This window comes from Bos mutus, chromosome 14 (genome assembly GCF_027580195.1).
Source record: "Bos mutus isolate GX-2022 chromosome 14, NWIPB_WYAK_1.1, whole genome shotgun sequence".
NCBI lineage: Eukaryota > Metazoa > Chordata > Mammalia > Artiodactyla > Bovidae > Bos > Bos mutus.
In genome coordinates, this window is record NC_091630.1 from 37,063,167 (window position 1) to 37,086,266 (window position 23,100).

General features: G+C 42.4%; 1 protein-coding gene across 1 annotated transcript in view; it reads left to right on the forward strand.

Moving 5' to 3' along the window:
- MAL2 (mal, T cell differentiation protein 2) overlaps window positions 1-23,100 on the forward strand; it is a 33,177-nt gene that overhangs the window by 4,703 nt on the left and 5,374 nt on the right. The window contains exon 2 of the mRNA XM_005897257.3: window positions 11,136-11,306. Coding sequence (XP_005897319.3) covers window positions 11,136-11,306 — 171 coding nt within the window. The remainder of the gene's footprint in view (window positions 1-11,135; window positions 11,307-23,100) is intronic.

The following is a 23,100-nucleotide window of genomic DNA, read 5'->3' on the forward strand; positions in this document are numbered from 1 at the left end:
GTGACATTTGAGTTTAATCTGAAAGTATGCGTAGAGGTTCAATAGACAGAAAAAAAATGGGAAAGAGAATTCCAGATAGAAACGAGAATATGTGCAAACCCCAGAGACAAGAAAGACCATGGCATAGAGGTCCTGGCAACAATTAGTGTTTTTCAATGTTTGTTTTTTTACATGACTCATGGGAAGGTGGCAGGGAAGGAAAAAGGGCAGGTAGAGTTCAAGATGTGGTTTGCTGAGAAATGGTCAGCCAAGGCATAACATTTATTCTGTCTGTGATGGGGAGCTGCTGAAGGACAGAGATAAACTTGATCAGACTTGTGTTGTAGAAATCTTTGAGTAGTGAAGGTTGGTCATAATGCAGAGAGATTGAAGGCAGGGATGATAGCTAAGGGGCTTACTGCAGTAGTTTGGATGAGGGATAATGCAAACCAGAAATATGACAAAGAAAAGAAGCAGAGAAGAGACACAGACTTGATGTTTAGAAGGTCAACCATGATGTAAAGTTGTGACGTGGCCTGAAATGATCCTAGACCAAACTTGAGTATAATATATAACACAGAGGAATTATACCAGAAAAACAAAATGTTAATGAAAGGATGATGGGGAGGGATGGGCTATGCAGCAGGCATGTGCAGTCATGCAGATAAATTTATGACAAGGATTTCAGGTTATTTTCAACCCACAGCTTTGACTGTAGATGGACTAACACATAAATGTTTCACTGTGTAGAGTTTTCCTCTCTTGCCCAGAAAATAGATAATGGTTGCAAAGGGACGTTGTGTGTCTGCAGTGGTGAAGACGGGGCTATCTGTGAGTATATTTCCCTGTGTAGGTGCTAAGTCACTTCAGTAGTGTCCGACTCTGTGCAACCCCATAGATGGCAGCCCACCAGGCTTCCCTGTCCCTGGGATTCTCCAGGCAAGAACACTGGAGTGGGTTGCCATTTCCTTCTCCAGTGCATGAAAGTGAAAAGTGAAAGTGAAGTCACTCAGCCATGTCCGACCCTCAACGACCTCATGGACTGCAGCCTTCCAGGCTCCTCCGTCCATGGGATTTTCCAGGCAAGAGTGCTGGAGTGGGGTGCCATTGTGTTAAAAGGATTTTAATTCTTAGGTAAGATTTTTCCGTTGCCTCTGAGTTGAGAATCTCTATCCATGAGAAAGGAGTCTTTAAAACTTCATAAGAGAAAAAAAAAAGCCCCTGCCAAAGATTATTTTCAGCAGTCATTTGCCCTGATTGGCAGCTCCCTAAGAAATATGAAGAACTGAAATATGGGAAACTTTAAACCAAGTTGCTGAAAACCTTGACCTTGAGCTCCAAAGGAAAAGGTAAAGGAGAGATTTGTCTTGTGGAGTCCGATAGAAATGTTGTACCTAGTGGCAGGAGCCGGGGACGGAGTGTGTCTGCATTGATACAACTGAAGAGGAAAGACTGTGTAATGACAAGGGACAGGAGCCAGGCTGGTGTACCCAGTACCACTGCATGTGCGGTACTTAACAAACGCTGTGTGATTGTTCTGTAGGACACATTGAAGAGTGTGTGAAAATATTTCAGAGAAACTGTCTGGAGCTGGGAAGGGCAGCTTTGAAGTATGCCTGCTCAAAGTCTTGTCCAATTTCTTTTTTTTTTTTTATAACAAGTTGTTTTTATTTTTTTTTAATTTAATTTTATTTTTAAACTTTGCAATATTGTATTGGTTTTGCCAAATATCAAAATGAATCCGCCACAGGTATACATGTGTTCCCCATCCTGAACCCTCCTCCCTCCTCCCTCCCCATACCATCCCTCTGGGTCATCCCAGTGCACCAGCCCCAACAGCAGATAAATGGGTAAGAAAGCTATGGTACATATACACAATGGAGTATTACTCAGCCATTAAAAAGAATTCATTTGAATCAGTTCTAATGAGATGGATAAAACTGGAGCCTATTATACAGAGTGAAGTAAGCCAGAAAGAAAAACACCAATACAGTATACTAACACATATATATGGAATTTAGAAAGATGGTAACAATAACCCTGTATACGAGACAGCAAAAGAGACACTGATGTATAGAACAGTCTTATGGACTCTGTGGGAGAGGGAGAGGGTGGGAAGATTTGGGATAATGGCATTAAACATGTATAATATCATGTATGAAATGAGTCGCCAGTCCAGGTTCGATGTGCAATACTGGATGCTTGGGGCTTGTCCAATTTCTTTCTAGAAGAAAGGAAACATTTTATTAAAAAAAATTTTATTTATATTGTTGTGTGAAAATTGTATAACTCTTCATATAGAATTCATTCACAGTGCTTTACAGTCTGTTATATTCTTCTGCTTCTCTGTATATTCTTGCTATTAATTTTTGAGAGTTTGATATTGAAATTCCAACTAAAAATCTTAATTTATCTACTTAAAAATAATTGTGATATATATGTAACCTTGTTCTGTATCTTCCAAGTCTCCTGTAAATGTGTTATCATACTTTCATAATTAAAAAAATAAAATAAGAAAAGAAAATAGTAAAAACTAAATGGAAAAATCTAGGTGCTGTAAGTATTCACTGTAAAATTCAGTCTTCTTTTCTTTATGATTTTTTTTTATAATAAAACATTGGAGAGGAAACAAAAAAATTTTTTACTGAAATATAGATAGTTGATTTACAGTGTTGTGTTAGTTTCATACAAACAGCAAAGTGATTCAGTTATACCTATATATAAGTATTGTTGCTGTTGTTTACTCACTAAGTCATAGCCAACTCTTTGTGACCCCATGGACTGTAGCACATCAGCTTCTCTGTCCATGGGATTTCCCAGGCAAGAATTGTGGAGTGTGTTGCCATGTCCTTCTCCATATATAAGTGTACATATTTTTTTTTACATTCTCTTTCATTATAGGTTATTACAAGATATTGAGTATAGTTCCCTGTGCTATGCAGTAGGTCCTTATTGATGCTCTGTTTTGTATAGTAGTATATATATTTTAATCCCAATCTCCTAATTTATCCCTCCACACTTTCCCATTTGGTAACCATAAGTTTGTTTTCTACATCTGTGAGTCCATTTCTGTTTTGTAAGTAAGTTCATTTTTAGAGTTTTTGAGATTCCACATATAAGCAGCATCATATGATACTCATCTTTCTCTTTCTGGCTTACGTCACTTAGTATGATCATCTCTAGGTCCATCCATGTTGCTGCAGATGGCGTTATTTTATTCTTTTTATGGCTGAGTCCATTGTGTGTATTAACCACAACTTCTTTATCCATTCGTCTGTCAATGAACACAGATTCCATGTCTTAGCGATTGTTGATAATACTGCAATGAATATTCGGGTGCATTTATCTTTTCAAAATATGGTTTTCTCAGGATATTTGTCCAGGAGTAGGATGGCTAGATTATATGGTATCACTATTTTTAGTTTTTTAAGGAACCTCCATTCTGTTCTCCATGGTGGATGTACCAATTTACATTCCCAACAACAGGGTAGGAGTGTTCCTTTTTCTCCACACCTTCTCCAGCACTTATTATTGCCCAACATCTAAAATGTCATGACTCTTCTTCAGGAGCTTATAGTTTACTTGACTTTCCTGTGTCCTATTTTATATGAAAAGGGCCATGCCCTTGAATAGTCACCAGAGATGACATTCCTAACTTTTGTGTAATAGCTTTCAGAAGAAGGGGGATAAAAAGAAAGATAAGAGGCAATGACTTGTACAGTCCTTGTTGATGCTGAAGCATTGGTATTTCTGCATGAACATTTTAACCTGGAGGATAACTTGCTACCTATAAACATATGAAAAACAGATTTTAAAAATCAAGGGAAATTATAAATAAGAATAAAAAAGAGCCAGAACATACATCTTCCCTATAATATGGGCTTTCCATTTTAGGGTTAGTAAATGGCAACCCACTCCAGTATTTTTACCTGGAGAATCCCAGGGACGGAGGAGCCTGGTGGGCTGCTGTCTATGGGGTTGCACAGAGTCGGACACCACTGGGGCGACTTAGCAGCAGCAGCAGCAGCAACAGCTATTTGAGAAACCAAAATGGAAGTTTAGGTCAGATGGACATGGAAAAAGTCTAATTCTTTATGACACTGTCAAATGTATTTTTAAATCTTTCAAATGTAAATTGAAATAGCAAATCCTCATTTGCATTAGGTCTTTTTTGTAGATGTCATTTCTTGTTGCTTCTCAGAATTTGTCCTTTTTTTCCCCGGTTAAAAACAAAACAAACGAAACACCTTGACAATGTTTGCTTCTGAGAACTGTACCAGGGCTAGTCCAGGAACAGTTTGAATGGAAATCAGCATGGTGAGAAGGCAGATGGTGATTGATGGAGAGGAGCCAGGGTGGATGGGGCAAGGCACAAGACAAGCACTACTTTGGTCACTCGTCCCATGGCCATTGCAGTAGAATAGGTAAACTGAATAAAATCTTGGGCTCAAATGAAGAATTAGAAAGAAGATTGAAAGAGGTATCATGAGCTAGATTTCAAAAGGTGCCAGCTTCCCCATAACTTGCCACCCTAGGCTCCTAAGATCTTGTACGAGGCTGTGGGTGTTGCCAATAATAACTTAAAATTTGAGAAGGACATGTTCCTGCTTCCCAAGTCTTCATGCCTATTTTTGAACACCCACCATGTACCAAGGAATGAGCCAAGCTCCAGACAGCAGTGTGTTCCCAGCGTCTCAAGCTGCTCCTCTGGAGCAATGTCCTCTAGAACCATCTATTAAACGCACTGGTGAGTTTCCTTCATTTCAAAGAGAATGCAATTGAGCATCCTCAGTATAAAGTGCTGGCCTGGGTTCTGAGCATACAGAGATGTTTAGGCAATGTGGCCGACTCTGACCTCACAATCCAGTGGGCAAAACATGCATGCGAGCCTCTGATTTCAACCAGTCAGGGAAGTCTTTCTGTTAAGACTTGGTAGCAGAGTTTTGTTATCCAACAAAAAGTCTCAAGGCAGCATGCTGGGCAGAAGCATGGACCAGTGTGATGGCCTCTTTGTATGCAGGGGAAGAAAGGCAGAGGCTGCAGTGCAGAGAGAGAGCGGCAGGGAAAGGAGCACCGCAGGGAGAGGGTGAGCTTGGAGAGGCTGACAGGAGTCTCCCCCGTGCTATCTCCACTGGACTGCAGTCATGTCGTGAATGACTGTGCACTTTTATGGCTGCCTTGTAAATACATCTATCAGTTATTGTATCTGTTGACTGAAGTATATTCCACTTAAAAACATTCTTTGGAACACATGTTGTATATAAAACAGAGTTATAGGTGATCTAGTCACTAGAAGATAAATAGTCTGAACATGTTAAACGTCCTTTAACCATATTGTTTCATGTGCAGGAACCCGATTGGTCGGCATCCATTGAAATAGGAGAGATTATCAAGAAGATAAGGTGTTCTGAACTTTTGGAGGGCCTCAAACCCCTTTGTGATTCTGATGGACATTGAAGACTATATATGACTGTATACAGAAGACTGTATACAGAAAAAATGTATATGCACTTACCTACACAATTTGATATGATTTTGGAGAATCAGTCTGGCCCTTTCCCCCAAGCCAATCCATGGCCAAATTACAAAAACTCTGCTCTGGAATAAACATTAGACTTTTGGGGGCTGGAATAGCATAATGTTAAGAGTATAAGTTCAGATCCCAGGACTACTATTTATTAACTGTATGATTTAGAGAAAGTTATTAATGACTCTATCTTGAATAGCTTATCTATAAAATGGGAATAATAATAGTGCTTATCTCTCAGTGTTTGTAAGGCTTAAGTTGGTACAAATAAAACCCTCAGAACAGTGCTTGGAACACAAGAGCTAGGTAAATACTAGCTCATATTTCTCTTAGCCTCATCAGCTTTAACCTCATATGTAAGCCAGGTTGGGAGACGTTTTTTTCCTCTAGGCATTCTGGTTTTTTCATTCCACTGATATAAAGTGATGAAATGTCCAATATGTAAATAGTAGGGAAATTGGAAAGAGAGGGTTATGCATTACATACAGAAAGTTCACAGTATTGAAGTGTTTCTCCTTAGGGGCAGTCTGACCAGCCCTTCATACCTTCAGCTTCACTTACCTTTTCCTGGTCTCATTCCAAATATTGACTGAAAATAGGTCAGCATAGAAATTTGCCTGTTTATTTAGTGAATAATAAGAGTATACTAAGATGAAGGTGTCAAAGTGGTTTGGAAATTATTAGCTAAGTTGTCGGAGGGCATGTTTAAAAGCACGCTGTTAGGAAATAAGTGACATTTGAAAAGAAAAAGGGTGTTTGCAAAAGGCATCCTTTGGGGACATAGGAAGGCCATCCAAATAGGAGCCAAGTTGAGAAGCCTGTAATCCATGCAGCCAGAATTATCAGTTACTCAAGACCATGGTTTCCCGTGGGGTTACGTATTTTTGTCCGTCCACAGTTTCTAGTGAAAACATGTTTTAGCTCCAACTGTGAGGGTTCAGTTTGGTGTGATGTGTGGATGAATGCTTGCCTGGTTTTCTTATGGCAAGGCTTCAGCCAGGTCACACCCTCTGGTCTGCAGGAGCCAATCTGAAGTGATGAGCATACACTAAGCCACAAAGGAGACCCCTGGGTTTAGGAATGGGTAGCAACTTAGTCACTGCAACTCGGGGTGTATTTGAGCACTTAAGGTGCATGCCAAGTACACTTAAATTTGAGCTCAGGAGGCAAGGGGTAAGAGGGGAAGACTGATACCTGCTTGAAGAGGTTATTTACTTTTGCATTGCCTGGAAGTCGGATTGTCTTCTTGTCAGGGCTGAGATTCAAAGTCATGAGCCCTGACTTTATTCCTGGAAGAAATTTCAAAAGGTGGTGCCTTAAGGAGTCTTGTATGTAATTATCAGACTTTTTAGGACACCAGAGAGTGGTGGAAGGCCATAATAGACAAGAGGTCAGAAGTGGACTCAGATCCAAGGCACACACACCACCAGTGAACTGGCATTCCCCGCTTCTTGAGGCCGCGTGCATGCTCCAGTTGCTGCAAGATGTTATCGACTGTTCTCCCTCGGATTTTAACCATTTTTGTGTTCTGCTTTTCACTTCTAAAAACAAAGCTTCCTCCAGAGTCACGTCTTCTGAATAAGGATGCTGATAATTAACGTGGCTGGTAAATATTCTGAACTTAGGAATGCCTAGAATCAGGTGAAGAGAATATACTCAACATTGGTAATGTTAGTAAAGGCTCAGTTTTTTTTTAAAGTTGGAGCCAGATTTGGATGCTCAGGAGAAAAGTAGCTTTTGGCAAAAAGAAGAGGTAGTGTATTGTGGAGTAAGGAGAAATACTGTGTCAAGGCCCTACGGACCTGTTCACCAATGTGACAGTCTTGCAACGAGAAAGGTGGATCTCCAGAGTGGCTTAATTCTCTTCTCTGGCCCATCCTCTGTCTACTGCAGTGAGCAAGACTTAAATCTGGGTTTCACAGAATCTCTGATCTGAGGATGTAGAGTGTGGGTGTGTGTGCATGCACATGCATGCAAAACCATTTGTGGGGGCAGAGGGGAAGGCATTCATACACCTTCCTGCCTCCCCTCCCCTCTTTCCAGCCATACCCACATCACAGACAGGAACGCAAGTCTGTTCTCTTCTCATATACACACTTAGTTCCCTTTCCTAGCCTTTGAGGTATGGGAAGGACAGTAGTTTCGGGTCTGACAAGGACAGTTCATCTCTACTGTGTCACGTTAGCATCCCTGGTCACAGCCCTCATCTACCTGGAAAGCCTGCTTCAGGGCCTGCCTCCCCAGCCTGCCTTCTGCATTCTTCCCCTTCTGCTCCTTCTTCCCTCTCCCCATCTCCCGGAGCACACAGCGTTGAGCTCTTTTTATAGCACTCACCACAATCTGCTCCTGAATCAGATTTGATGGTGTCTATTTCTCCCTTATTGAGCGCTCCTGGAGACAGAACCTTGCCTTTTTTTTTTTTTCACCTTTTTTCTCAGTGTCCTTCTACAGTGCTTGGCAGCAGATTTGAGGCTGGCCAGTTTGAGGTCCAGTCCAGGTTTATTACATGTTAGGCTTAATTCCAAGACATCATATAGCATCTTCTTTAGAGGTGTCACGTGATCATAACATTTGTATCGTATAATGATGCTTATCCTTCTGAGTCTGCTTGTCCCCAATGGACAGTGGCAGGTTGTTCTTTATTATTCTTTATTTTGACACCTGGAGTCTCAAAAATGATTCTTGAATTAATAGATATTCAGTAGTGATGTATATTTCTTAAGTAGTATTTAAAATAATGTTGCTTATTTGTTGGGGGGAGAGTAAGAACAATGTGCCAAGAAGAAGAGGCTGAGAAAAAAGAAAAAATGGAAGATCTTATCACCTTCAAATATGTATTAAACAGTAAGAAAGAGCAGAGAGTCTTTTACCAGGAACACTGTTTCTTTCATAGCTACTAAGGTTATGGTTATATTTTCAAAAATATATATTAATATTCATGACTTAGATTTACTTCATAAAACTTTCCGGGTTGGTTGTTCATGTTTCCTTTGGAATTAGGACTTGAGATATAACAACATTATTATCAATTTATTAGACTGGCTCTTTCATTATTGTTGTTCAAGTGATAACTCAGGCTTTCCAAAATGTTTATCAAAGTACTAATGAATTGGGTGGGCCTCTTTTTTTTTTTTAGAAACTTGAATTAATACTTGTATTTTTAACTTCTAATGAGCAAGTTGGATATTATCCGGCAAGATACACATGATTATTGTTTTTTTAATATTTGGTGCTCCGATTGTTCTCCCATGGGAAATAAGAGCTTGTTTGTTCATGAAGCAAATATCTAACAGCCTGCCATACGCCAGACATAACCTGCTTCTATGACGTCACCTATATTGTTGTGTTGTGTGTGGAGCTGGGGATTGATTCCCACTTACCTATTTGTGTCTCCAGGATACTTCTATAACCTAGGTTTTCATTGCCAGATATGACACAATGTCTGACCGAGAGTTAGGAAAGAATTAACTTGTAGATAAATAAATGATACTAGATACAGAGGCATATAAGACAGCCTGCTGCCAAGAAGGTCTAGTAGTTAAGTTGGACTGAAAGCCAGGGGCATTAATTATTAATACATGTTTCTCATCCATGTAACAAATCCACAATAGGGATTTTGCCCAGAGGGCTGGAAGATGGCCTGAGTGTGGGATGGAACTCAGGAAAGACCTTCTGGTTGATGTGCTATCCATGGTGAACTATGCATGGGAGTTTCTCAGAAACACGTAGGGAAGGAACAATATTCTGGGCCAAGATAAGTCAGGCCACTCAACTGTGAAAGAGCTTTGTCTCTGGACTGTTCATTTCTTTTTCTATAATGTAAGATGTGAGGGGCTTAGTGGCAAGAGACAAGTATGGAAAAGACAGGTTAGCTCATAAAGGGCCTGGAATACCCTGTAAAGGATGTATAGCCTTTATCTCACACTCTCTTTTTGTTGGCTGCATGACGTGTGGGATCTTAGGTCCCCAACCAGGGAGGTGTTTTAACCACTGGACCACCAGGAGAATCCCTAGTCTTTATCTCTTTGGTGGTAGCATGGAGGAGACTGTTGCTGTCAGATTCATAAAACTGTCTTCACCTGCTAACTCCTCCTCCTCCTCTGTTTTCTCACTCACTGCTACCTGCCCCAGCCATAAATCTGCGTATTTTCTTCATCCGTTCTTTTGCTGTCATGTCCCAGCCTGCCGCTCCATCACCCGGAGCTCTGCCTTTCAGCTCTGCCAGGCTGTTTCTCAGCCCCTCTGCCCCCCTGCCCCAAATCATCTCAAGATTTACCTCCTGCCCTGAAACAGCCTTCTCTGCCCTCTGCCCTTCTCCCTAGCACTGTCCTTTGAGTTGTTGCTTCTAGGCAGTGTTTTCTGACTTTCACATCTGGATTTAGCACCCAGCATTTGCCCAATTGTGCCACACATGAAGCAGCATTTGAGAGACTTACTTAATTTCCTTTCCTATAAGACACTATGACCTCTGTGATGGCTGAGACCATCGTTTACCATTTTATGCCTTTCACCCAGCACAGTGCCAGACATAGGTATTTATTGAATATTAGGTGTAGAAATACCTAAAGTACTTATTATGTCCAACACATAAGATTTCATCATTTTCTATCATGTACAGCGGTGGTGGTTTAGTTGCTGAGTCGTGTCCAACTCTTTTGACCCCATGGACTGTAGCCCGCCAGGCTTCTCTGTCCATGGGATTCTTCAGGCAAGAATACTGGAGTGGGTTGTCGTTTCCTTCTCCAATCATGTACAGTAGCTACAGCTATTCAGTTAGCATTAGTCGCTCAGTTGTGTCCAACTCTTTGTGATGCTATGGACTGACTATAGCCCACCAGGCTCCTCTGTCCATGGAATTCTCCAGGCAGGAATATTGGAGTGGGTAGCTGTTCCCTCCCAGGGGATCTTCCCAACCCAGGGATCAAACCCAGGTCTCCTGCATTGTAGGCAGGTTCTTTACCATCTGAGTCACCACGTATTGGCAAATCTCACCTATGTGAATAGGTCATGATAAGGACTGAAGCATGGCCATGAGAAGTGACAGGTTGGAAATTTATGGCTGATCTTTGCTAATAGACTCTCCGAGAAAGTGGCGAGAGCAGAAGCCAGTAGATGGTAATAAGGAGAGGAGGTGGAGAGATAAATTTGTAAAAACGGTGAATTGAAAAGAAATCCTTAGAGAGGAAACTAGAGAGGCAGCAAAGCCAAAGGAAAATAACTTAATTTTTTTTTTTTTTTTTGAGCATAGTTGATTAACAGTGTGTTTCAGTGTATAGCGAAGTGATTCAGTTATATAATACACATACATATATTTATTCTTTTTCAAATTCTTTTAAAGGAAAACACTTTTAGATGGCGAAAGCATGCTGAACCTGGTCATAGACTGAGGACAAGAGTCCAGCAGAAAGGCGGGTTCAGAAATAGGTGTGGAGTCGGATCAGGCCTCAGAGCAGAAGCTCTTGCTTGCAGCTGAGAGAAGGCATCTCCAGTAATGATGGAGACAAGTCACTGGCGGGGTTGCAGGAACACATGCAGGGGTCTGGGGAGGAGCTAAGACAGCGAGGAAGCCTGATGCAGGCATGTCCAGTTCTGTGCCCAAGTCTGTCACTGTGTTTCTTTTCCCCTGCAGGTGTTCGGAGGACTCGTGTGGATCCTAGTCGCCTCCTCCAATGTTCCTCTACCTCTGTTGCAAGGATGGGTCATGTTCGTGTCTGTGACAGCTTTCGTCTGTTCCCTTCTCTTCCTGGGCGTGTTCCTCTCTGGAGTGGTGACTCAGATTAATGCCAACTGGAATTTCCTGGTAAGGGATCTTTATGTCTCTTTCTGGAAAATGCGAGAAACTTATGAGTATCTTGTTTTGTCCTGAGATGCCAGATCTCTGGTTCTATCCATTGCCTCTAATGGGAGAGAAGAGGTCAGAGCACAGGGGCTGCTGTGTTGCCGTGCGGCCGGCCCAACTGGACAGCAGGGTCCCAGTTTGTGCAATTCCAGCGTTGACATACCTCAACCATCTCTCTGTTACTCCCTTATGAGTTAGATGACCTTTATGCAAAGACGATTTTATTTCACACAACAAATGAATCACATTACAGTTATTGAACTATTGAACAGATGCATTTGGGAGATGGATGCTGTGCCATATATCTTAAAGTTTTCCATTGATTCCTGCTTCAGATACCAAATACATATATTCTTTTCAGAAAACAAGTAGCTCTGTATTCTACTCTTCAGATAACTTAGAAAAGTCAAGGGGATATTTTACATTTATTTTCAATGTCTGTCCTAGATTAGCAAGAGTAGATACATTTTAAGAAATGAATTTGCAATTGACACTATTTTAAAAATTAGGATACCATTATATTGAGTCAACTTACATTTCCTTTTTCTCGTATCATGTAGTCAAATCTCTTTCATGCTTGTGGTCATTCATTCTCTGGGGTTATCTGTCCATGGCCCAGTGGAGCATGAAAGGCAGTCCATCGGTGATCAGTTTAATAAGGTTCATGAAGAACCCCCACTAGGTTCTTTCACACTTTGGCAGTTAGAAACTTAAATCAGACCTTCAGTCAGGCTTTATATTTTCTTTTATGTGTGGTAGTGTTTTATTCAGCATCAAGAAAAAATATCTGTTCTTGTCTTATTTATAGACCATACTGAGGAGCATCATCTCAGATGTTATCAGCAGTGAAGTCTAGCAAATGTGACTGCCCATTCAGTCAGCCAGGGCCAGCTAAGGAGGACGTGTAGTGCACTGGTTATAATCCTGCCCAGGCTTTGAGATTAGTTGGGTCTGCTTACTAACCAAGTAGCCTTGGGCAAAATACTGAGCCTCATTTCTTCCTCTGTAAAATGATAATAATAATACCAGCCTCACCAGATGTTGTTAAGAAACAATGGAATCCGTGTATTGTTAAGTGTTCAGCTTTGTGTCTGATTTATAGTAAGTGATCAGTAAATCATCGAACTCCTTAAATGTGTTGAGGCTTGCAGTTTGAAACTTACAAAGTCCTATTTCTTAGGTTGCTGACACAATGTATTTCTCATGTTTGCCTTGATTCTCATTAATGATGAGAAAAGATTTCTAATTATTGTTCAAGTGATGAAGATCAAAAATCCCCATTTAAGTTATAAATATTATAGATGCTTATTGCCTTTTTCTAAATGCCTGACTTTCTTTCAATAACACATGAATGAATCAGTCAATCCTTCATGTTGGAGAGTGCTACCAAGCTCTTTTAATATCAGACTTGAAGATAGTACTTGGCCGGTATGTACCAGCAGAACAGCTTTACTGGTACTTTGGTACTAAATTAATATATAGATTTTGCCCCAACCTACTGCCTCTTCCTAATCCCCATAACCTGACCCTTTCTTTGGGACCTTCCTGGACCTCCTAATAGCCCTGCAAGTAATGAGTCAATATTTGGAAAAGTAGTGAGTCTCCAGGATCCTGCAATGCTCAGCATTCTCTCTAACTGATTGAGGCACATGTCTTACCAATTTTTAAAATATGTTTCTAATATCACTCCTGGTTTTATTAGATGTACGTTCATATCCTCTTTTTCTCTTTTGCTCATATTGAGCCTTATTTTTGGTATTGAGCCCAAGCATTAATATTTTTCTAAATTTATTAGGTTTAATTAGGTTTTCTAAACTTGTATTTCTTCCCAGTTTTTGTTGCATTGTATCTGATGTTCATATAATAAAGCATGTTTTTTTTTTTTTTAATTATGCCCACTTTATTAAAGGGGCAGTTGAAATGACCAGTCTGTTCCATACATAGGTCACCTGCAGAGTTCATCCTATGGGTTTTTAGTTAGAGTAGTCCACTTCTACTGAGAGAAAGCTGGGGACAGCAACACGCAGTACACTTTATGGAGCTTATTAGTACTGTCTTGTCATATAGTGGGTATAGTTTCAAAAAGCCAACTCTTGCCTTCAAGAAATTTGCTTATATGCTTACATAGTATTTAGAAAGGGCACCCTTTCCCCCTTCTTTTGTGATTTTCTGCATTCTTAGTCATTTCTGACCACATGGTTGCTTTTGATAGGTTTTGTAATTTATTTTGTACACTCAGCCAGGAGAATTTTTGAGCCATGCGTATCATGCAGTTGTCACCAGATGGTAACAATTTTTAATTGCTGCCTTCTGGAGTTGTTAAACATTAATTGCTTAAAAAATTATTGCTTCCCCCCATGATAATTGTTTAATGTCTGTCACCTGTATGCCATGCATGAAGGAAGTAGGAATGCATTTTGATAAATTATTTTCTAGAACTGTTCATCGTGGGATGTTACCTACAATATGTGTAGCTTCTAGCTTTTACTGATATGAGATTTAATTAGCATTCGTGACTGATGTCTTCAGTCATGAATTTTTTTCTCAGTATTTTTTCTAGTGTTGGTATAAATGGTGAAATAAAAATATCCTATGTAATAACATATGTTGGGCTTCCCAGGTGGTGCTAGTGGTAAAGAATCTGCCTGCCAATGCAGGAGATGCAGGTTCAATCCCTGAGTCAGGAAGATCCCTGGGAGGAAGTTTCAATCCATTCCAGTATTCCTGCCTGGAAAAGCCCATGGACAAAGGAGCCTGGCAGGCTACAGTCCACGGGGTCACAAAGAGTCAGACAGGACAGAGAACACACACATACACACACACACACAAAAACGTATAGTAAGTGCTAATAACTTGCCCCCTTCTAACTTGGGGAAAGAAGCAGATTTTAATTTTGAGATGGTTTTTCTTATTGTGTTTGATGGAGAAGTAATAATACCATTTCAGTTCAGTTCAGATCAGTCGCTCAGTCATGTCCGACTCTTTGCAACCCTGTGGACTGCACACCAGGCTTCCTTGTCCTGGTGTGCAGTCCACAGGGACTTGCTCAAACTCATGTCCATCAAGTTGGTGATGCCATCCAACCATCTCATCCTCTGTCATCCCCTTCTCCTCCTGCCTTCAATCCTTCCCAGCATCAGGGTTTTTTCCAAGGAGTCAGTTCTTCACATCAGTTAGCCAAAATATTGGAACTTCAGCATCAGTCCTCCCAATGAATATTCAGGACTGATTTCCTGGAGGATTGACTGGTTGGATCTCCTTGCAGTCCAAGGGACTCTCCAGAGTCTTCTCCAACACCACAGTTCAAAAACATCAATTCTTCGGTGCTCAGCTTTCTTTCTAGTCCAACTCTCACATCCATACATGACCACTGGAAAAACCATGGCTTCAACTAGACGGACCTTTGTTTGTAAAGTAATGTCTCTGCTTTGTAACATGCTGTCTAAGTTGGTCATAGCTTTTCTTCCAAGGAGCAAATATCTTTTAATTTCATGGCTGCAGTCACCATCTGCCGTGATTTTGGAGCCCAAGAAAACAAAGTCTCTCACTGTTTCCATTGTTTCCCCATCTATTTGTCGTGAAGTGATGGGACCAGATGCCATGGTCTTAGTTTTCTGAATGTTGAGTTTTAAGCCAGCTTTTTCTCTCTCCTCTTTCACTTTCATCAACAGGCTCTTTAGTTCCTCTTCAGTTTCTGCCATAAGGGTGGTGTCATTTCACCTAGCTTTAAACAAGAGGTATCACATTTATTTTCCCTTTTTTGAGAGGTGGAGTGGTAAGGAAAGATGTATGTTAGAGAAATAAAAGATATCCCCCCAAAAAAAGGTCCTGTACAATTTTAAAGGGGGTTTCCTTAATCCTCAATATGTAGCTGGCACACACATGATCATTTGCCTAGTGTGGAAGTCACTTGATGTCTTAAAGTGTCCTGAGCTTTGTTTTCTGTTGTCACATTCATTTGCCTGTTTGACCTTATGGGAAACTAGCATTGTCCTCATTTTTACAAATGAGGAAATTAAAGCTCAGAGTGACTATTATCCTTTTTTCATGCTGCCATTGTGTAAAAGAAGATCCCTCTATATACAGTGTAGTTTTTTCTTTTTTAATAGTTAGTGAAAGTTTGATCCTGAGCCAAGAAGCAAAACATGGTCTGGAGATAAGATTGTAGGAGAGAATAACTTGCTGCTGAAAAGATTCAGGCTGTAGCTTAGCCTGAGTTTACTGGTGGTGCAGGCAGATGAGCTACATTTTATGGTGTGTGAGTGTTGGGAAGATTGGCAGAGAAGCAAAAGTATGTGAAGAAAACTCAGAAAGGGATGGGCTCCTCCGCTAACGGAGGAGTGCCAAGGCTTCAGGCACGTGGTCCTCAAAGGGTGGTCCCTGCCCCACAGCACTGTCATCACCTGGGAACGTATTAGGAATGCAGATTCTCAGGTTCCACCCAGACATCTAAGTCAGAAATTCTGGGGTTGGGGCCCAGTAGTCTGTGTTTTAACAAACTTTTCAAGTGCTTCTGATGCACACTCACTTTTGAGACCCTCTGGCTTAGAATAAATAACATTCATTGTCCAAAACAATGAGTGAAATTGTGGAAGACCTTCGTGCACACATCCCACACAGAGCAGGAACTGGAATAAGATATCCAGAGTGGCCAAATATAAACACAGGTGTGGCTCTCCAGGCAAGGGTGGAGGGAGATATACTGAGCACCTAGGATGTGCCTGATCCTTCCTAAGTCTCTTGAAATATGGGGAACAAGAGAGGACTGGGAGTGGCTCTCAGAGAGTTTGTTGGAGTGGACGGTAGCAGTGAGGAAATGATTATACAACCGATGCAAGAATTGTGTCTACTCAGTTGCTCAGTCACGTCCAACTCTTTTGCAACCCCATAGACTGCAGCCTGGAGAATCCCATGGACGGAGGAGCCTGGTGGGCTGCAGTCCATGGGGTCGCTAAGAGTCGGGCACGACTGAGCAACTTCACGTTCACTTTTCACTTTCATGCATTGGAGAAGGAAATGGCAACCCACTCCAGTGTTCTTGCCTGGAGAATCCCAGGGACAGAGGAGCCTAGTGGGCTGCCGTCTACGGGGTCACACAGAGTCGGACACGACTGAAGCGACTTAGCAGCAGCAGCAGCCTGCAGCCTGCCAGGCTCCTCTGTCCATGAAATTTTCCTGGCTATAATACTGGAAAATGAAAGTCACTCAGCAGTGTCCAACTCTTTGTGACCCTAGGGACTCTACAGTCCATGGACCTCTCCAGGCCAGAATACTGGAGTGGGTAGCCTTTCCCTTCTCCAAGGAATCTTCCCAACCCAGGGATCGAACCCTGGTTTCCTGCATTGCAGGAGGATTCTTTACCAGCTGAGCCACCAGGGAAGCCCAAGAATACTAGAGTGGGTAGCCTGTCCCTTCTCCAGGGGATCTTCCCAATCCAGGGATCAAACCTGCATCTCTTGCATTGGCAAGCGGAGTCTTTACCACTGAGCCACCTGGAAGCCTGATGCAATAATTATAATTATGTTAATGGCCAAGAAGGGAATGAGAATAGTGCATATATATATATATATGTTATCTCCAGGCCACCGGGACATGGATTCTAAGATGGATTTTGAAGTACAAGAGTTTTTTTGTGTGGGTTTTGTTTTGTTTTGTTTTGTTTTTGAGGGAAAGGGGAGGAGGCAACACCTTTAAAAGAAGGAAGTAAGATAAAGCAAAGAAGTCTTAGAGTGTGACCAAGTCCTCGCCAGCCTAGTGTGAAGCTTCAGAGCACAGCCTTCCCTTTCAGACTCTTGTGTTGGGTGAAAGTGGCCAGGTGTCAGTGTCCACGCTGCACCATCACTGGCTGTGGGCTGCCAAAGAACATGGGCTTAGCCCAGTCTCAGCAGTAGATCCCAAATCCACTGAAGCCAAAGCTGTCAGCTGACTATGGTCCTCACAGTGGAACATCAGGCTATGTCTAGAAGGGACACACGTGCATCTGAAGATGCCCCAGACTTCTTGCAGCCCGTGGATCCACTCCACCATATATGTGTGGGGTGTTGCTCCTCCAAGGTCCCAGTGTACCTCTCTTCCTGAAGCAGAACTTAGAGAGGCTACAGAGACAAACTGCAGCCCCTCTGACTGAGTTGGTCTCAGAGCCACAACTGGTCTCGGTCACCTCCCCGGCTCTGCTGACCATTTTAAACTCCTCTTGCTCACCACTTCACATCTGCTGGTCTCTGCGGTTTACCTGGTGGCATAATCCAATCCCTTCTGCCTGAAGGACTGTAACCCCTCTGGTAACTATATCCTTTTCAGGCCAGTGTTGCTCCATTTTACTCACACTTGGGCAAGAGGGTTCTAATAGGACCCTGAGTAGAGCGCCCAAGTTCCACACAGACTCCTTCCCACCCTCCTGGGTATCAGCAGCCACACCTACTCTTGTCAAGATGGTGACCCCTCCTCTCTCACCTTTTGACCCCTGAGCACAAAGAACCAAAGCACACAGGTAGCAGTCATAGCTCACAGTCAATGGGCTGCTTGCTGGATCCTCTAGCAGGAGTACACCCCCCGGGGTGGGACCTCTGATCATGCAGAGTCCAGAGTGCAGGGACAGCAGTTAAAAAAGTCTTTCACGAGATCACTGGGAGTGACAATGGTAAGAGGAGAAACTCCTTCCACCCTTGGTTCCCACTCTTCCAGTGGGGATATGATGCCATGTTGAAAACTCTTCTTCATTGTATCTACTGCATCCTGAAGTATGGCCACACATCCTCACAGGGTGGTTCCTCCAGGCTGTGCCTTCAGCCAGCCATCCCAGCATGCTGTCAGGCCAGCGGGTCCTAGATGGTGCAGGATAGGATACAACTCAGGGTTGTGGGCCCATTCCCACTCATCCTCTGCTGAGAAGTTAATCCCTTGGTCAGATGTATTGAGTGGATGCTGATAAATCAGGCATATTCTGTAAGTCCCTGGACAGTGGTAGTGGCAGAGGTTCTGCAGAGAGGAAAAGCAAATCCATACTCACAGTGAGTGTCCATTTTGTGAGAATGAAACTTTATGCCTCCCAGGAAGATGGGAACTGAGTTTCATCAGTTTGATACCAGGTGAGAAAAGCACCATGTCAGGGTCTCAGAATCAGTCTCTGTTGCTGGCACATTCAACATTCAGAAAAGGCAAGAGGTAGGTCAGCTTTTCATACTGTTCATGGGGTTCTCAAGGAAAGAATGCTAAAGTGGTGTTCCATTCCCTTCTCCAGTGGACCACGTTTTGTCAGAACTCTCCACTGTGACCCATCTGTCTTGAGTGGCCCTACATGGCATGGCTCATAGTTTCATTGAGTTAGACAAGGCTGTGATTCTTGTGATCAGTTTGGTTAGTTTTCTGTGGTTGTGGTTTTCATTCTTTCTGGCCCCTGAAGTATACAGATAAGAGGCTTGTCAGCTTTGGCTGTTGGGAGTCCGCACTATTGGGCCATGACATAGACGTGCCTCCCTAGCCATGGCCACTCTGTTCATGTACCCAAAATGCCAGGAACCAGATCAGTGAGTTCAGTCGCTCAGTTGTATCCAACTCTTTGCGATCCCATGGACTGCGGCACACTAGGACTCCATCACCAACTCCTTGAGCTTGTTCAAGCTCATGTCCATCGAGTCGGTGATGCATCCAACCATCTCATCCTCTGTCATCCCCTTCTCCTGCCTTCAGTCTTCCCCAGCAGGGTCTTTTCTGAGGAGTCGGTTCTTCCCATCAGTATGGGAGTTTCAGTTTCAGTATCAGTCCTTCCAAAGAATATTCAGGACTAATTTCCTTGAGGATTGACTGGTTTGATCTCCTTACAGTCAAAGGGATTCTCAAAAGTCTTCTCCAACACCACAGTTCAAAAGCATCAATTCTTTGGCACTTAGCTTTCTTTATAGTCCAACTCTCACATCCATATGTGACTACTAGAAAACCATAGCTTTGACTAGATGGATGTTTGTTGGCAAAGTAATGTCCCTTGCTTTTTAATTGGTTGCATCAAATGGCCAGGTCATCTTCCATATGGATGTTTCTAGTGGGTGTGACCACATAAAAGAAAGGTCACACTTCACATTTCATGCCTAATCCCATATGTCCATCTCACTGCTCCATACTTCCTTGTCTCTGAACTTTTATTTTCCAGGGCCCTGACCAGCTTGCCAGACCTTTCCCCACTGCAGATGAGTCTCTGTGGGTTCTCACCTTGGGCCACTTTGCTTTCTTAACAAAGTGTATGATGTGCTGCACCACTCAGAGTTCCATCAATTAGGAAGATGTTCCCTAACTGCTCTTTCACAGCCAGCTCTGAACGTGTCTCTAAAGCATATTGTCACCCTGCTTATTTAACTTATATGCAGAGTATATCATGAGAAACGCTGGGCTGGAGGAAGCACAAGCTGGAATCAAGATTGCCAGGAGAAATATCAATAACCTCAGATATGCAGATGACACCACCTTTATGGCAGAAAGTGAAGAGGAACTAAAAAGCCTCTTGATGAAAGTGAAAGAGGAGAGTGAAAAAGTTGGCTTCAAGCTCAACATTCAGAAAACGAAGATCATGGCATCTGGTCCCATCACTTCATGGGAAATAGATGCGGAAACAGTGGAAACAGTGTCAGACTTTATTTTTTTGGGCTCCAAAATCACTGCAGATGGTGATTGCAGCCATGAAATTAAAAGACGCTTACTCCTTGGAAGAAAAGTTATGTCCAACCTAGATAGCATATTGAAAAGCAGAGACATTACTTTGCCAACAAAGGTCCATCTAGTCAAGGCTATGGTTTTTCCAGTGGTCATGTATGGATGCAAGAGTTGGACTGTGAAGAAGGCTGAGCACTGAAGAATTGATGCTTTTAAACTGTGGTGTTGGAGAAAACTCTTGAGAGTCCCTTGGACTGCAAGGAGATCCAACTAGTCCATTCTAGAGGAGATCAGTCCTGGGTGTTCTTTGGAAGGACTGATGCTGAAGCTGAAACTCCAGTACCTTGGCCACCTTATGCAAAGAGTTGACTCACTGGAAAAGACTCTGATGCTGGGAGGGATTGGGAGCAGGAGGAGAAGGGGGCGACAGAAGATGAGATGGCTGGATGGCATCACCAACTCGATGGACATGAGTTTGAGTGAACTCTGGGAGATGGTGATGGACAGGGAGGCCTGGCATACTGCGATTCACGGGGTCACAAAGAGTTGGACACGACTGAGCGACTGAACTGAACTGAATACAGCTGCTATCCCTTTTCGCCTTGTGACAACCCATCATGAGAAACAAGCTTGGGTGTTTTTCTTCCCCTTCATCTGGACCCTGGGGATCTCCTCCCCTATGTGGCTATAGGCTTGGGCTGAGGGAGGAGGGCAGTCCCATCCTGGTGGGTGACTTGGGGGCCTGGGCCACCTGCTCACACAACAGACTCAGGCCCACTAGCCCAGCTCAATTTGAACTCTGATGTCCCCTTCCCACCTGAAGAAGCAGTGTTGTGACTATGAGTTAGTGGCTTTGAGAGAACATCATTCATAATGGGCAGTTCTGGATACTTCATCTTTTGTTGTCTCAAGATCAAGTGTTCCTTCCCTACAAGGGCCCAGGGGGACACCAGGAGATGCTTTTCCAAGATGTGTAATTCCCCAATACAGGTGACATGCCTGATTCTATAACTCCGGGAGCTGACATAGTGATTTTCTCACCACTGATGCCATGAGTTCCTCTTACATTTTAGGTACTTTCATGCTGAGTCACTTCAGTCATGTCCAGCTCTTTGTGACCCCATGGGTTATAGCCCACTAGGCTCCTCTGTCCATGGGATTCTCTAAGCAAGAATCCTGGAATGGGTTGCCATTTCCTTCTCCAGGGGATCTTCCCCACCCAGGGATTGGACCCACGTCTCTTAAGTCTCCTGCATTGGCAGACAGGTTCTTTATCCTTAGCACCACTTGGGAAACCCATACTTTGCGGTACATGGGACCCTAAGGCTAATGTGAAGGATGGGATGGTATGACCCAAGCCATACACAGCTGAACGTGCAGGAAGTTTATTGGATGGTAACACCTATGAAAGACGCAGGGGGAGGATACAGGATTGGATCTGAAAGCCTTTGCCAGAACTCGGTTCTGATGCTCCTGTAAAGGAGTGTATGTGCCATGTGCTCAGTTGTGTCCGACTATTTGCAACCCCATGGACTCCTGCCAGGCTCCTCTGTTCATGGAATTTTCCAGACAAGAATATTGGAGTGGGTTACCATGCCCTTCTCCAGGGGATCTTCCCGCCCCAGGGAATGAATCTGTGCCTCCTACATTGCAGGTGGATTCTTTACTTGCTGAGCCATCAGGGAAGCCCAAGGAGGGAGGAGGCAAAATTAGGCAGGAATGGAACAGTGGTATGTGTGTGTGTGTGTGTGTGTGTGTGTAGAGGGCTGGAGGGTGTGTGTGTGTGTGTGTGTGTGTGTGTAGAGGGCTGGAGGGTAGGGGCACGTGGTCACTGGTTGTGGGAAGACTCAGTCAGAGAGATTGCCACGTGTAAAGAGTATCAATCTTGAGGTATAGAGTGATTCCTTGGGACCAAAATGAGACCAGCATGGCTGATGTTCAAAGGGGAAAGATGGTGACATCAGATGAGGCTGGCAAAGAAGGCAAAGACCACATCATCCCAAGAGTTTCAGGCCATGTCATCCAACTCTTCCCATTCCTTTGGGGATGAAATGAGCTATTCCTGAGAGTCCCCTTTGGTAAATGAGATGAGTCTGAATGGTCTGAAATGTATTTTTCTCTCAGTCTTCATTACTACCTTAAGTAAGACCCAACTATTGCATTTTCTCTCTCAAAGTAGTAACATTGGATTTTGACCTTCATCAGTGAACATTTATTGACTAAGCACATGTAAATGTTTAAGCATTTCTCCTATAGATTAGACAAGTGGCTAGTATATTATATAACTTTTTTCTTACATCTTTTGAAGGCACTGGTGGGTCAATTTATAAATGAGAAGTGTTAAGTAGAAAGCATTTTTACCATTGTACTTTGGTTATTCTCACTCCTAGTTAGTTAACTTCGTCCTTATTATTCTAGGGAGAATAAAAACAATTTCTCTGGACAGTTTTGCTTGCTGAATGGGCATTTACATAAAAGCCATGCAGTGTTCCTTTTTTTTTTTTTTTGTACTATAGTTGTATCAAGAACAGTTTGATAGAGAAGAAAGCAAATGGACTTTGGAATCAGACAGACTGGTGTAGGTTTGAGGTCTCCCTTCAAAAGTTCAGCTTTGTGGGGCTTTGGGACAGTCATTTCATTACTTCACCAAAACAAGAAGAGGAAATTCCTTGTTTGTTAAATGGAAATAATAAATGGTGGTTGTAAGGGTGATTAATAATAAATGTGAAGTGCCTGCTATAGAAATTGTTAACAAAAATACCCAGCAGTGTGTTGATGGTACATTGAATCAGGTTAGACAGTGGGAATTTTAATAGTTATGTGTCACATTAATGCCAGTGACAGATAAAATAACTTAATAACTGTTGAGTTTTGCATGAAAACTTCCTCTACTTTTTGTAGAAGTATATATTTATTTTGCTTTTTAAAATGTCTAGAGATATGGTATTGAATTCAATGATTTCATAGATATTCTATATCTTTCAGTGTATGGAATGGCAATCTAATGAATAAAAATAAAAACTGCTCAAAAATAAAAACTTAATTATGAAATTTGTGTATGTTATTATATATAGTTATATAATTACTCTAACAAGATATAATGTAAATGCTG